The sequence below is a fragment of the Camelus ferus genome, chromosome 3, assembly GCF_009834535.1.
Source record: "Camelus ferus isolate YT-003-E chromosome 3, BCGSAC_Cfer_1.0, whole genome shotgun sequence".
In the NCBI taxonomy this organism is placed as follows: domain Eukaryota; kingdom Metazoa; phylum Chordata; class Mammalia; order Artiodactyla; family Camelidae; genus Camelus; species Camelus ferus.
The window spans coordinates 65719462-65735089 of NC_045698.1; the positions used below are offsets into that span (position 1 = coordinate 65719462).

General features: G+C 42.6%; 1 protein-coding gene across 1 annotated transcript in view; it reads right to left on the bottom strand.

The window, feature by feature from the left end:
• The window catches only part of ERAP1 (endoplasmic reticulum aminopeptidase 1), a 101563-nt gene that overhangs the window by 19048 nt on the left and 66887 nt on the right, over positions 1-15628 (bottom strand). The window contains 7 exon segments of the mRNA XM_014567495.2: positions 314-374; positions 376-435; positions 3087-3221; positions 4303-4441; positions 7062-7602; positions 11606-11641; positions 14340-14436. Of these exon segments, the coding sequence (XP_014422981.2) occupies positions 314-374; positions 376-435; positions 3087-3221; positions 4303-4441; positions 7062-7588 (922 nt within the window). The 5' untranslated portion in view covers positions 7589-7602; positions 11606-11641; positions 14340-14436.

The window sequence follows — 15628 nt, forward strand, 5'->3', positions numbered from 1 at the left end:
TGCCAGTAATGAAAAATATGCAGCCTCAGTCCTTTGCTATCTGCCCATTAATATAGTTGTGTTCATATTTAAAGTCAGAAGGTAAAAGTATCCCCACGCCGTGTGGCTCTGGAACTGTATCATGATCTGCTTCTACTATTGTTAGAATTTACTGTAGAGATCACGGGTGAGAAGGATCAACACGACGGCTGACATCTGCCAGGGTTTTTACGACTTGAGGCGCTGCTGAGCTGACTCGAGATGCCAGTTAGGAGGATGTTATCTGCTGGGGTTATCAAATGCCCAATTTGTAACATCTGTGCGAAATCTCTACCTTGTTTGGGTAAGGGATATGGAATGCTGAAATAATCCTCATAAAATTCTAGAAGAGTCACTAGCAGCATCCAGTGCATAATCTGCCTGATTTATTTTGTCTGGAACAGCATACACGGAAACCTGAAGAGAAACACACAAGAAAGTTACCCAAATGCCATAGTGGCTCCTCTAGAAGACTGGCATTAACAGTTTCATATTGTGGGATACAGTTGCCAATATTAAAGAAGACAATTGTATTAATGCTGACTGTTGCCAATTAATTCCCCTTCTGAAAACCACAACAAATGCTGGATAACAAATGCACAAATGTCTTTTTAAATGTTTACATGAGGTAGTGAAAGAGTAAAGAAGACTTAGTTGCTAAAAGTAAAATGACAGTAGGGCCCCGAGAAGTCAACAGAGCACCACAGCCGGCTTTTGCCCTAAGAACAGTAGCCCAGTATCGACGGCCTTGAGCTTAGGTTTTCACAGTGTTGAAGAACTCAGGGGATTCAAAACGAAGTCCAGAGCCTGCCTAAGGTGGGAAGCCTAATAGGAGATGTACTGCTGCATAAAGCTGGACCCCAAAAGACCAAGCCCTTCCAGTAAGGGTAAAATCAAAATAATCACCCTCTTCCTCAAGGAGACTGCAAGGAAAAGAATGCCTTATTCAAACCAGTGGTACTGTATAGGGAAGAATGGGAGAATCTCCTCACAGAATCTGTGGCCAAAGGCAAACCTTCAAGCCATTTAGCAGCTGAACTCACAATAACCAGGCGGTCCAAAAGTCTGAAGCCAATAATCCCAAGGCTGGTAAATGCTTCCAGTCACCTGACAGGAACAAATACAAATGCTCTCTAGAAGAATCTACCTTCAACTCAGGTAATAAATGTTTATAGACACAATTAAGCCCTTCAACTCAGGTAATAAGTTTACAGATACAATTCACAACATACACAAAGGAATAAGACATCATGAGCAAGAGCCAGCAGAAACAACAAACTACAGAACCAGATACACAAAGACTTCAAATATGCCAATTACTAGACACAATATAAAATGTGTGTTTAATATGTTTAAAGAAATAAAAGGACTAAAAACACCGGTACATAAAAGAGATCTGGGGATCCAATTCCAATGTGGGTGTATGTGGGGATTTCCTCACATCATCAAGCTGTTCTCCCACACCAGCTGGGTATTCTACAATTCAATTTGATTCTGACACTACCTGGAGATAGCATCATATTCCACTGGTTAAGGATTCAGTCCTACAAGGCTGTTCCCTACCCCTACTTCAGACACCAATCACAAGTCCAGGTTATCACTTGTGCTTCTGACTTAGCAGCCATCAATTAGAGGTTACAAAGACCCTCTCCTTGGGCTTGATTAGTTTACTAGAATGGCTCACAGAACTCAGGGCAACATTTTACTTACTAGCTTAAAAACAAGTATAACTCAGGAACAGCCACACAGAGGAGATGCATTAGGACAAGGTACAGGGGCAGGGTGCCGAGCTTCCATGCCCTCTCCTACCAAGCTGCTCTTCCAGCAACTCCACTGGTTCGCCAACCCAGAAGCTCACAGAATAGAGGCATCATTACACAGGCTATTTGATTAAATAATTGACCATTGGTAACTGAATTCAATCTCCAGCTGGAGGTCACAGGGGTGGGACTAAAAGTCCCAACCCTCCAATCACATGGTTGGTTCCCTATCAACCAGCCCCCACCTTTAGGTTACCTAGGAGTTTTCCAACTGTCGTTCATTAACATAACAAAAGACACCTTCATAGCTCTCCACACTTAGGAAATTCTAAGAATTTTAGGAGCTCTGTGCCAGAATCAGGGATGAAGACCAAATATATATTCTTATTATAAAACACAGGATCACAGTATGGAAGACACATAAAAGTAACCATTCATGAAGGATTCACAAAAGTAAGCAAATCAACAGTTGGGTGTTTCTGCTGATATTTTCACTGCTGAACTGAGACTGCTCCCTACATCCAAGTCTCAAGCAACAGTTTCAAATCCCCAGGTAAGCAGAGGCATCACCAGAAGGATAAAACAACCTCAGTCCTATAGAAAGAAGGCAATTCAGTGGAGAAACCCTAACTAACTATTCAGGCCTCGGTGACTTATTCTGCTGGTGCACAAATAAATGAGGTATTACCAAATAAAGTGACCTGCCCCTCCTCTCCAAAAACCTTATTTACATTCAGAGCCACAGCATACAGATATGTAGGTTGTTCGCTACGCCATGCTACCCAGACATGTGACAAGTGCTCCTTGAAACTATCTTTTCCTCTAATACTCCAGCATTCCCTGGCCCAAATACCTTCCCCAAAGCCATTTAACACTCCAAGCCAACTGCTCTGTCTTACTTCCTTTCCGGGGCTAGAAATCCCCTGTTCAGATAGGCAGTGACGTTCACTTCCAAACTGCAGAAAGTTACATAGACAGAAGCAACCTTAGAAACCACTGTCGGATCCAGTTCAACTTACACATTTTAAAGAAGTAGAAGCTAACTTCCAAAGGAAGCAGGGCCAAAGGGAGCAGAAAGCCAGTTAGTGGTGGAGCGGGACCATGACCCAGGCCAGACCAAGCCTCACCACGCTTTTGTCATTAGAGCCCCATGGTAAATATGAGCATCTGTGACAAAAGGATGACAACCAACCGGTTTGCCCAAGACTGAGGGGGTTTGCAGGATGTGGAATTTCGAATTTTAGAACCAGGACAGTCCCAGGCAGACCAGGACAAGCTGGTCACTCTGTGTGACAATCACAGTTTCACCTTGACTCCACTCTTGGTCATCTTGCTGACAGACTTAAAATCTGAGACAATGAAGGCCACCAGGTAGGTGCTCATCTTCACAGTGACATCAAAATGGTCTTCTATGAGTCCTTCAGCAATAGTCACAGATTTAACCTAAAATCAGAATAAGGAAAATCACTGAAGAATCCAATTACCCAAGATATTAAAAATATTTTATAAAGGGAAATTTCCTAACTCTCAGACATTTTGAAAGTACATGGCACAACATTTGTATGATTATTTAAAATTTTCCCTTTCTAATATATGGTTGTAATTAAGGTCAAATCATTCTAGAAACACTGTGCTGGAGGTTGGTTTGTGTCTCTGGGTCTCTCCATGTGAAGATACTGCCTCCCTTGTCAGTGCAGGGAAGAGACACTATACTCTTCTGGACTCTGGGTTTGCCTGTTCCACCCTAAGTCTCATCCACAGCAAACTTCTCTGAACAAAGAACACGTGTGCTTCAGGAGATGGTAAGCATCAGTGGTGAAATGACAGCCTGGCTGATGTTTTCTCTAAGCTGCCAGAATCACAGGATACTGGCACTTACTGAGTAGTTTCCTTCATTTGGCAAGATCATCTTCTCACCACTTTCAAAAATCAGAGGGAACACTGTCCACATCTACTTTGGAACTGGAGCTAATGACTTATTTAAAGGGCATGGAGGTTATCTGTCATACTTATCTTTACTACCATAATATTCTTAAAAGATTCCTTTTTTTCCCCTTTTTCCATCTGCCCAACCTCATGCCATAGTTACAAATTATATAGTTAATACTGGTATATTGTATATACAAATTACAGAAATATGGCCTTACTTGACAAAGCGCTCTCTTTAAAATCCTTATAAAAGATCACATGAATAAATGAAAGCAAAAATGCTTCGGAAGGGTCCTCTCTCTTAAACCTGACCTGAATTCCTTACACAGTTCCCCTCCCATCGACAGTGATGGCCTGCAGTGTCACTCTTACCACAATTTTGCATGTTTTTAGGGACAATTTTTTTTTTGTATAACTACAATTAAATTGTTGCTTGAAACAAAAGCATAGGTTGTAAATGAAAAAAGAAAAGTTGGCTATTTGTCAGGCAGTAAAACAAACAAAACAGATAACCTGAATGTTAACTGTCAACAGAGAAATGCCTGCGAATCAATGGATTTTTCTTGTGAGTAGATACACGAGAGTTTAGACTCACCAATGGCATATTGGAGATGGCGAGGTGTCTTGGTTCCCTTCTGATCTTCACTGAAAAACTCGCTTTGAAAGCAGGTTCATCAAAGCAGGGAAAGGCCATTCTGGCTGCAGTAGGTTCAAATTGTGTTGATGCAAGTATCCTAAAATTATGGCAAGGGAAATAAAAATACAGCATGAAGCACCAGGGACTGCTGTAATATAGGTGTGGTTCATTTTTTAATTCCTAAAGTTACCATAAGCTTGATCAATCGCACTACCAAAAAAAAAATCTTTTATATGAAGAAGGCTATCATAAACTAAAAGACAAATAAAAAATAGGGAAAACTGATTGAAAGGTATTTGACAAAGGGTTAATAGCCTAAACAGATAATGAGCTCTTAAAAATGAGTAAGAATGTACCCAGCAGCCAAGTGGAACAGCAGACACAGATCATTAATAGGCGACTCACAAAAGAACCTACAAATGGTCAATAAACATATCCAAGGCTGTTCAACTGCCTTAATAATCAATGTAATGTAAATTAACAGGGAATAGCTGTTGGCTTTTTGGCTCTAAAATGATTGCCAATACACTGCATTAGAGGTGAGGAATATGGCAAGGGATATCAAAAGTTTGTGGACCCTTTGACTTCACAAATTTACTTCTAAGCATTTATTCTAAAGCAATGATCAACAAAGATGTCTGTGAAAATGTTGCTGATGCTGAAAAGTTGGAAACAAACTCATCTCCATCCATGGGGGATCAGTCAAATAAATCAACGTACAAACACATTTTAATAAAGTCATTAAAATGATGTACAGCCATAGTCATCCGTGTAAAACATTTCCTCAACATTTAAAAAAAACTCCCTTGTTCCCTTGTGACACAAAATATAACATAGCTCCATTTACATAAAATAATGTATAGGCCTCTACCAAGAGAAGTCTAGAAGAATGTTCCCCTAAAACAGAAGGAGTAGTTATTTCTAGGGGCTTTAATGAGGATATATTTTACTTTTTAAAAAATTCTTTTTGGTAGTATCTGATTCTTTTTACCTCAAAAAATAATGTGAAATCAAAAAATAAGTTAGTATAATCTACTAACAAATAAAATCTGATTTTAAAATTAAGTGTAAAATCTTCCAATATAAATTATCTTCTTAAAAACAGAACTAAAAGTAGACTTACTATATGATCCAGCAATCCCACTCCTGGGTATATATCTGGAGGGACCTCTAATTCAAAAAGATACGTGCACCCTAAGGTTCATAGCAGCACTATATACAATAGCCAAGACATGGAAGCAACCTAAACATCCATCGACTGATGATTGGATAAAAAAGTTGTGGTATATTTATACAATGGAATACTACTCATCCATAATAAAGAGTAAAATAATACCATTTGCAGCAACATGGATGGACCCAGAGATCATCATTCTAAGTAAAGTAAGCCAGAAAGAGAAAGAAAAATACCATATGACATCACTCATATATGGAATCTAGAAAAAAAAAAAGGACACTATGAACTCATCTACAAAACAGAAACAGACTCTAAGACACAGTAAACAAGTTTATGGTTACTGAGGAAAAGGGGGTGGGAAGGGATAAATTTGGGAGTTTGAAATTTGCAAATATTAGCTACTACATATAAAAATAGATATAAAAATAAGTTTCTTCTGTATAGCACAGGGAACTATATTATCCTGTAATAACCTTTAATGAAAAAGAAAATGAAAATGAATATATGTATGTATATGCATGACTGGGACTTTGTGCTGTACACTAAAAATTGACACATGTAACTGACTGTACTTCAATTTAAAAAAATCTTGTGGTAACTTATGGTGAAAAGGAATGTGAAAACAAATATATGTATGCCCATGTATGACTGGAACATTGTGCTGAGTGCCAGAAATTGACACAACACTGTAAACTGACTATACTTCAATTAAAAAAAAAATCTATATATAGATATATATATACATACATACACACACACAAACAGAACTAAAGCAAGGCAGGAGAGGATCCTGAAAAAACTTAACTGAGACAAAAATATTTCCTCTAATAGGCTGTTATGGATTGAACAGTGTCCTCCAAAAAGATATACTGAAGTCTTAATACCTAATACCTGTGTGACTTTATTCATAAATAGCATCTTACTGATGTAATCAGTTCAAGTCAGGCTTTCAGGTTGGGCTCCAATCCAATATAACTGATGTCCTTATTTATAAGAGAAGGGAAATTTGGAGAATGGCCATGTGACAACAGAGGCAGAGACCAAACTGATGTTGCTGCAAACCAAGGAGTGTCAAGGACTGATGGCCACCACAAGCCAGGAAGAGACAAGGAAGGACTCCACTCACTTAGAACGTAGGCCTGCTGACACCTTAATTTTGGACTTCTCTGGAACTGTGAGAGAATTCAATTTCTATTGTTTTAAGCCAGTTTATGGTACTTCGTTAGAGCAGCCCCAGGAAACACAGGTCAAGAGAACTAAAAATGTTTACCATATTGCAGAAATCTAAATAAACAAATAGGTATTTATTCTGATAGAGCTGGAGGAAAGAAAACTGGTTAAAACAGAATGAAAAATGAGATTCTAGAAAACAAAGGAAAAAAGGACCATAAGCCATTTTTAACTCTACAAAGAGATACAAAGGTAAAAACAAAGAAAGAACTCAACAATCAAGGGAATTTTAAAAGACAATCCACCTGAAATAATCAATTTAGTGTGGGAAGCACTTAAACTTTAAAAGAAAAAGAGAAAAAAATAATACCTCACTTTCCCTTCCTTGGTCCTGTAGGTGCTTTTGTAAAACCCATGGAAACTCTCAGAAAGACTGCTGGCATAGGCAATGACAACGGTGTACGGGACTCCAACACCCAGCGGCTCGGGAGCCAGGAGCGCGATTTGCTCTTGAGGTGGATATTCCAGGACTCTCAGTGGCAATTCAGACTGCCCCTCTGCAGCTCCCCTCCTCAGGGTGGCCTGCGATATGCGCAGGCGGTGACTATGCAGGATGATGGTACTGGTGGGCTTGCTGGCTGTGATTTCTATTTCCGTGGTTCCCTCGAAAGTCAGAGTGGTGAGATTTGCGTGGATCATGAGATCGTAATGAACTGGGATGATGTGCTCAGGAAGTCGCATTTTATTCCAAGGAAATGGAGCCCCATCACTAGCTTTGGGAGCTGAAGTTTCACTGCTCTGACACCAGGATGGATTTGACACAGTTAAGAGAAGCAACAGCGACGAAAGTAGAAATGACATGGTTGCCAGTGGCCACTTGATGGACTGAGCTATCATCTTGCTCAAACTACCTAGCGACAAATGTATAAAAGAAAAAAAAATGAGTCACTTAAAGATTATCAAGACAGCATAATTTCAGAACATATCCATCCAGAATTAACAGATACAGAGATCAACTTAACAAAAGCACTAGGTAAAATTACCTTCCCTATGTTACTGATTCATAGAAGAGAGAAGCTTATGGTCGGCAACAACCATTAACACCTAGTAAAAAGCATCATTCGGCTTTCAAAATTTATATTAATTCTATCAGTCAGGGTTCTCTACTGAAAGCAAGAACAAGCTCTGGCAGAGAATCCTGAGTGGCTCACTAAATGGGTCACACAGTTGTCAGGTCAGTCTGAGAAACCAGGCTCAATGACAGGCAAAGATTGGTAGCCAAAACCACATCAGAGAAATAGCTGCTCAGGTGATGAATCCCTGCCCTCACTGGACCTCAGAGGAAGCCACTCGACTGCCTGGAGATCAGATGCTGACACCCCAGGCCACGACCACTAAAGCGAGGTCTCCACTGGCCCTGCAACTTTATTGTTTCAGCAGAAGTGAGGCATCCACATCACCGGGACAGGAGGTAGAGAAAGCAAGAATCTGGACTTCGCAGCTTCTGCAGTGAGACAGACCTTGCTTCCCACTAAGTTTACAAAGCAGAGAGTTCCTAAAACACAGGAAGCACAGGAAGAAAGCAGAGATGTTGAGCAGCAAGGCAGGGGAGGGGGAAGTATTCGGAACAGTAACCCTTAACAACACTGGCATCTTTGTCAAAAGCTGATTTAATATTTATTTAGACAGGAATGACTTAAAGAGTTTATGGTGACTTTCGTGATAGTTTGTGACAATCATCTCTATCACCTGGAGTCTCTCTTACAATGTATCCAACAAATATGTGTTGCATGCCTGCTACATACAAGCCTGTAGTTTCACTGCTCTGACACCAGGATGGAGTTGACACAGTCCTCAGTACTGTGTGGGATGTAAGAATACACAAGACACACATCCCAAAATCAAGAACCTTAAAATCCAGAGGGCAGAAAACATTTATACAAAGAATAAAACATAACAGAGAAAGTGTAAACTGCTTTAAGAATAATAATAAAAGAGAGTGCTGGGAGAGCATGGAATGGTATTGTCAAAGGGAGATGGTGACTCTGACTGCAGAGTGATGCTGAGATGTCCTCATGCAAGACCAGCATTTGAGCATTGTTGGAAAGACAGGTCAGATTTGGAAATGAACAGAGGGCATCAAAAGCACTGCAGGTGGAACAAGCCAGAGCAGGAGCTACAGCACAAAAGGAGAACATATAGGGCTATTCAGGCAATTGATGTGGACAGATAGGAACCCCAGGAGAATCTTGGAGAATGATTATTCACAAGGCAAGGAGGGGAGTGATTCCAAGATCGTACTCAAAGCATGATGGGAGTCATGCTACAGACCATATTTTGCACTTTATTTTAAAGGCTATGGGACACAAAAGGAATGTTAATTTTAAGGGATTTGGCCATCCATGCCCAGAGAACCAAGCATACTTCCTTCTCTCTCAGAGACAAAGCTGCCTCTCTTATATTGATTTGCCAGGAGTGGCCCATTAGGTGAACTCAGGTAATTAAAATGATGGTGGTACACTAGATTCTCCTTTCATGTTTCTCAACTTTGGCTGCATATTAATGTCATCTAGGAACATTTTTAAATGACTAATGCCTGGATCCCTAGGTAAAACAATTAAATTGGAACCTATGGTGATGAAGTCAAAGCATCAGAATCTTTCTCACTTTCCAGAAGTTCTATTGAAGAGCCAGACTGAGGAATGTTCTGAGATAATGCTTGCCAAACCATGGTCATATCCCTTGATCCCTATGTGGGGCACACTACTTCCTGGTAATAACTGATGTGCACTTCCCACCCCTCATTCTCCATCCTGCTCCCTTCCCAAACTCACAGCTACAGGTACTATGGCAGTAGCTTAGTGGGGTGGCCTGCACCCCAAGACGGTAGAGAGCACAGTGAAGGTGGCAGGTTCAAATATGTGACGACACTGGGAGTCCCCAAGTGTTCTCCAACAGCCCAAGAGGAGATCTAAAATTTCCAACTGGTTCAGAGTTGGCAGCAAGGCCCACGGGCTGCTGAAGGGGTTGGTGGTGGTACCTCACTGGGAGGCTTTGCAGTGTTGAGTCCAAGGGAGGAGAAGACCTAAGAGAACACAGTTATGTCTCACGGAGAATGCAGTGCCAGAAAACTAAAATGGAACATGTGATACAGACAGTATAAATGTTGGAATATGTATATGTATATATGTAATTATATAATTACAATATTAAATATAATATATACCTGTATAATTATAGCTGTATTAATAATATATATGTCAGGTTCACAATCAGAAGAGAAAACCTGGCTTTGAGTTCTTGCTCTGCCCCCTACCATGACCTTGGGCAGGTTATTTAATCCCAGTTTCATGTTCTTCATATGTAAAATGAGAATAATGCCTCTATCACAGGATTGTTGTGAAGATTAAACACACTAAAATATTTCCACTCACCCACTCCACAGATATTTATTGAGGGCCTATGATGTGTGGAGGGTTTTGCTAAGCAATGCAAGACAGCACAGGTCCCTGACCTCAAAGAGCATATAGTGAGGGTGAGGTGATTTTTAACAAATTTACAAAAGTGTATATGTGTGTGTGTGTGTGTGTGCGTGTGTGTGTATACACACACACACACAGACACACAGTTACCAACCGTGACTAGCTATGAAGAAAAAAAGCAACACACATAGTAAAAGAGAGTAACAGGGCAGACTGGAGCTGTCTGAGATTTTTAACTGAGATATAAAGGACAAATTCAAGTTAGTTAAGGAAAGAGAGACATTCCAGACAGGGGGCAGCGGGCACATCTCCCAGCTCAGGGGCAGTAGAGAGTTCTGGTCATTTATCAGGCCAGTGACCCTGAAGCACAGCACACAGCACAAAGATGCACCTGGAGAGGTGGGCGGGAGCCAGACCACCACACAGCCCTACGGGCATGTTAAGGACTTGGGATCCTATTCTAAGGGCAATGAGAAGCCACTGAGTTTTGTTTTGAGCTAAGAGATCTTAGGATCCAGTTCACACCTTAAGAAAATTACCTTGGTTTCTGGGTGGAGCATAGAGAACTGGGAAGAAGTAAAAGTGAAGGCTAAGAGATCAGTTAGAAAGTAGTCAAGACAAAATAAGCTACTGACTTGTACTGGGGTGGTGTCAACAGAAAGGGCGAGAGGAGACACAGAGAAATTGATGGATTCATCATCTCTTTTTAGGATGGATTTGAAGTGAGGTGTGAGGGAAAGGACAGTATGTATCAGGATGGCTGTCAGGATTCTAGAATGAACATCTGAGTAGTTACAGGTGCCCTTTGTTGAAACGGAGAAGGCCAGAGGTGGAACCAATTTAAAAGGGAGAGAGGAAATCCAAGGTTCATCATTTAATGTTTAATTTGTGATGTCTATGAAATATTCAAGGGGAAATATCAAGAAGGCAGTTGAATATACACAGATAGAGAGCACAGAGATAAGGATTTTAAAGGAATTTTCCATACTTGACTGTACTCCTTTAAAGTTTTCAAAAGTATCTGCCTCTGGCATCTGATCTTACTAAAGCATCTTTCGCAATCAATGCTGTGGATAAAAGTACAGCAGTAACAGTATCTAATTTTAATTCACAGCCAGAAAGAGTTCAAGACTATTTTAGAAACCTTACTGCCTTTGGTGATTCTGACTTTTCCAACTCACAAAGAAAGTCAGGGGCAACTGGCCCTGGGCTATCTCATCCTTCCTTTTATTGGGACACTATGGAATGTGAAATCCATAAGAGGTAATGGACTTTATTCCAAAATGCTCTGAACAACGAAATTAACAAGTACTGATAACAGTTTGTCACTGCTAGTAAATAACGAAAATGTTAAGCTAATTCTATTTTTTATACGTATTAGAATATTTAACACAAAGAATTTTTAACATATTAGAATTAAATATAGGCTCACCTGAAAATGTGCTACACAGCAGTACAATTACGACTCCTTGGGAAAAGAAATAAGTGGTCAATTTTTTTAAGTTTTTTTTTTTTTTTTAAGTTGTTGAGCACATCCTGAGTTGGGAGCAAATACTCTGGGCATTCAGTAGAAAATGTAGCATTTCTTTCCGAACCTGGCTTCACAAAGAACCTTCATGAAAAAGGTAAGGAAGTGCCTGCACTTCACTTTCCTCGTGAAATTAACTTGCAGGCCTACCTGACGAGTAAGGCACCGGAGAGGAACTTTTAATTTGCTCAAGCTTCGTCTGAATAAAACCTGGCTGAGCTGGAGCCAAGTGAGGACAGACAACTGCTGGCAACAAGTACAGGAGAAGGGAGAGAACTGATCTTGAGGACACTTATGGACGTTCCCACAACACCCCCGCCCCCGTGATTAACCAAAGCCAAGTTCATTTCTCAGGCTATTGTCCCACAAGGTGCCCCATTCCGCCGTCCTCCTGCCCCTCCACTTGGCCCTACTCAGGAGTCGTGGATGCGGCGCTGGCAGGAACCCTGCCACAAGGCGGAGCGCAGAGGGGAGGCTCTCGCCAGCTTGCCGGGAAATGGCACGGCCAGAGGAGCGCGCGGAGCGGAAGCATCAGCCCTGCGCCTCTGGCCGTCCCCCAGTGGAAAAAGAGGGACAAGAACACGAGTGGGGCTGGCCAGCGCCAACCCCGGAGCCCTCCCGGAGGACTCGGGCCCTGACCCCATGACTCCCCCAGCCCCACGTTGTAGCCCAGTTGTCCTTTCCCTCCCCTCGTCCCGGGCCCCCGGGCCTCCCCGGCACAAGTAGGATGCCTGGGCCGCGCCCTTCCCCAGCTACGCAGCCCCCTCCCAGAGGGGCGCACCGGGAACGGCTCGCTGTACCTGGGGCTCGGGGCCCGCGCCTGTTCGCTCTCCCACCACTTCTTCGGCCTCGCCCGTCCCGGAACCGAAAGTGAAAGTGGAGCCGGGGAGTTGCACGCGGACGCTAAAGGCGCTGGGCTGAGCCTGCAGCGGGCGCAGAGGAGCCCCAGGCCCACGCGGGAGCTGGGGAAGGGGAAACTCGGGAGTGGGGCCGTGGGGCCGAGCCGACATCGCTGTTACAAGATGGGAATTCACAAAACAGAGCGCAAGAGAAACAGCGGCGTTGCAAAGCACGGGAGAGCAGGCGGGAGGAGCACCCTTTTGGGACGCAGAATATTTTCTCTGAGTGTGTCTCAGAAGGCTTTTTTGTCTCCCGTCCCCCTCATTAATTAGCCTTTGGTGCAGAGGAGGTGTGGGGCGTTAGGAGAGGGCCGGTGCTCTTAGAGGGCACTTCAGCTGTCCGAAGCGCCCTTCTCCCCAACACCTGAACCAGCTCGAAGCTCTTTGGACTGAAGGCATGTCCATCATCTGGCCTCCACAAATGGGCTGAGGGTGCTTGGCCCGCCTCAAAAAGAAACGGGAACCCAGAACAACTCTGCAAAATGCTTGAACCCTCTGGGCTTTCAGTTGTAGAGGGGTTGTGCTACAAGATGTCAGATGTCCAAGAGGAGGAAGGGGATACAGATGGCCCGGACCTGTCTCACCACTACCAAGGGGCTCTTGGACCCCAAGAATTTGCTGCTCCCCACATTAAAACGTTCTCCCTGGGTTTTCAAATCAAAAGACTATTTCTATGCTCTCCTTAGAACATTAAGACTGGATGAAATGTCCAAAGAGCCCATCTTTAAACAGTTGAGGGAAATGATGTAACAAGCCAAGGAAACACAAGCGTTCATGCTCACCACATGCTGCCCTGGCCCCTTTGGGACTTTCTCACTCTACTCAGGCTTTTTCCTCTCTCACTTCCTTCTCTGCCGCCTTCATTTTGAAAATATGGGGTTCCAAGTCACTAGAACAGTACTACTCAATTTTCCCCCTCAATCTTATGCCTCCTTTTGAAAAATATTACATTTTGTCCTGCATATTCTCTCCCATCAAGTATACTATAATATAAAATTAACACCCTGTACCCAGGCCCAATCAAAGTGGGATCAAGGAAAGTTTTTTCACTAAAATTCAACAAGAAAGGGCCTTAGGACCAGGTAATCGCTGCATGTTCGCAGGTGTGGCAGGGGTGTCAGTAGATAGCTGTAGCTTCCAAGGCATCTGGGTGTCAGTGAGTGATCCCAGTTTGCTCAGATGAGAGCTTCTTGTCCAGTAAACTCATGCATTTCTTTGTTTTCGTATTTCTATTTGGGGATATGATGTTTTCCCTTCAGTATCTAGTAAGCTCAGTTTCTTTTCAAATATTTCTTGAAGGTCGGGGGGAAGGAACTGAAGGCATCATACAGACTGGAGGTTGCTATCAATCACAAGTGAGGAGGCAGGAAGAGGGGAATGTCTTTACATAGGCCTGGGCAGAAGGGAGCCAAAATGTCAGAAGAAAGCTGACTCTCGACTTTTCTCTCCCAGCCCCTCCTTCACTCAGACTTTAGACTCAGTTACAATGGCCAAGATTCCCTTTTCAGAATCCAAGTGCACTATAAAGAAAGCAACAAGACCAAGGATTTGGCAGCGTTCCCTCCTAGTTTCAAAGCTCTAACAGGATTTGCAGGATGCAGACCTCAGAGTGAGGGCTTTAAACTTGAAGGAGTCCCATTTGTAGAGTCTGTAAGATCAAAACTTAGTAGCCACCAAGCTTAAAAATGGTATTAGAGGGAAGTGGACAGAAAGAAAGGGTGCCCCGGTTTATTACTTACCAACTGTTAGATACTGTGCTAAATGCTGGCCATATGCATTTGTGTATATGCATACATAATTTCATCTTTTCAGCAATCATGTAACGTAGATATTATGCTGTATAGATGAGAAAAGAAAAGAGAGGTTGGCAAGTTGCTCAAAGTCAAAGAGAAAATAAAAAGTGAAACCTAAATCTGAATGCTTGCTTAGTCTGTTTGACTCCAGAGCGCATGTTTTCCCCACTGACTCACAGTGTCCTCAGCGAGCTGTTATTTCCTCCTTCCCCTCACCCCCATTTCACTTGGCACTTCTGGCTTTGCTCTCTTCCAGGCAGCCCCTGTCAGTTTCTCAATATGAAAACCCTTCCTGGAGCCTCCCCATTTCCTCCCAGTGGAGATGAGGTTAGGCTGCTGTGACATGGCAACTCTAAGACATCAGCAGTTGAAGAATACAAAGCTTCATTTCTCACTCCTGGAACACAGCCACCGTCAAGAGGCAGGGTACTCTGCCCTGCACAGCCGCTCTGGGGGCAGAGTGACAGAGGCTTGTCATCTTATAGGTGCATCCAGCTTAAGCTTTTGGCCTTCTGGACTCCCATGGCAAGAAAGAATAAGTCCAGAGAATTCTGCATCAGCGTGGAATAATACACATCACTTCCACTCACATTTCATTGGCCAGAACTAGCAACACGGAGTTCTGCAAATGCAAGGAGAGGCTGATAAACACCAGTACTACTATCTGCCCCACAGTGTAAGAGGTCAGTTGAGCCCATGTATTTCAAAAGCTTCGCAGGTGGGAGCTGGGAGAAGGTGAGAGTCCTCCTCAGGCTTTAGCCGTTGCAACTATACAACTTTGGGTTATTACTCATCAATTTTTTTTCTGATTGGGTTCCAGAGTTTGATCAAGGGGTGTTCAACTTTGCTCTAATTAATTGGATCAGTTCTGTCTTCGTTAGCTTTTGCCAGTAAATGTCAGCATTTGGCTCATTTCTTCTCTTTTGCTGCCAAAATTGCTGCCATTTGGACCCTATCGCTACTCTCCTTTTTGATGTAAAATCTTACCCAGCATCATGATGTAGAAAGCAGACAAAAAGAGGCTGTTCTGAATAAGTGGGACAAACCTACCATTCAATCCTTGCCAGCTGCCTCTCAGCCCCACTCCTGCATCTTCCCTCCCACTCCACACACACTGTGGTCCCTGAGGTACCTCCACTGGCTCCTATGGCCCCACAACTTAATTTTTTAAACACCACCTTAAAAAAGAATAGCCATGTCCCTCATTCTTGATATTCTTGATAAAAAGGATGACA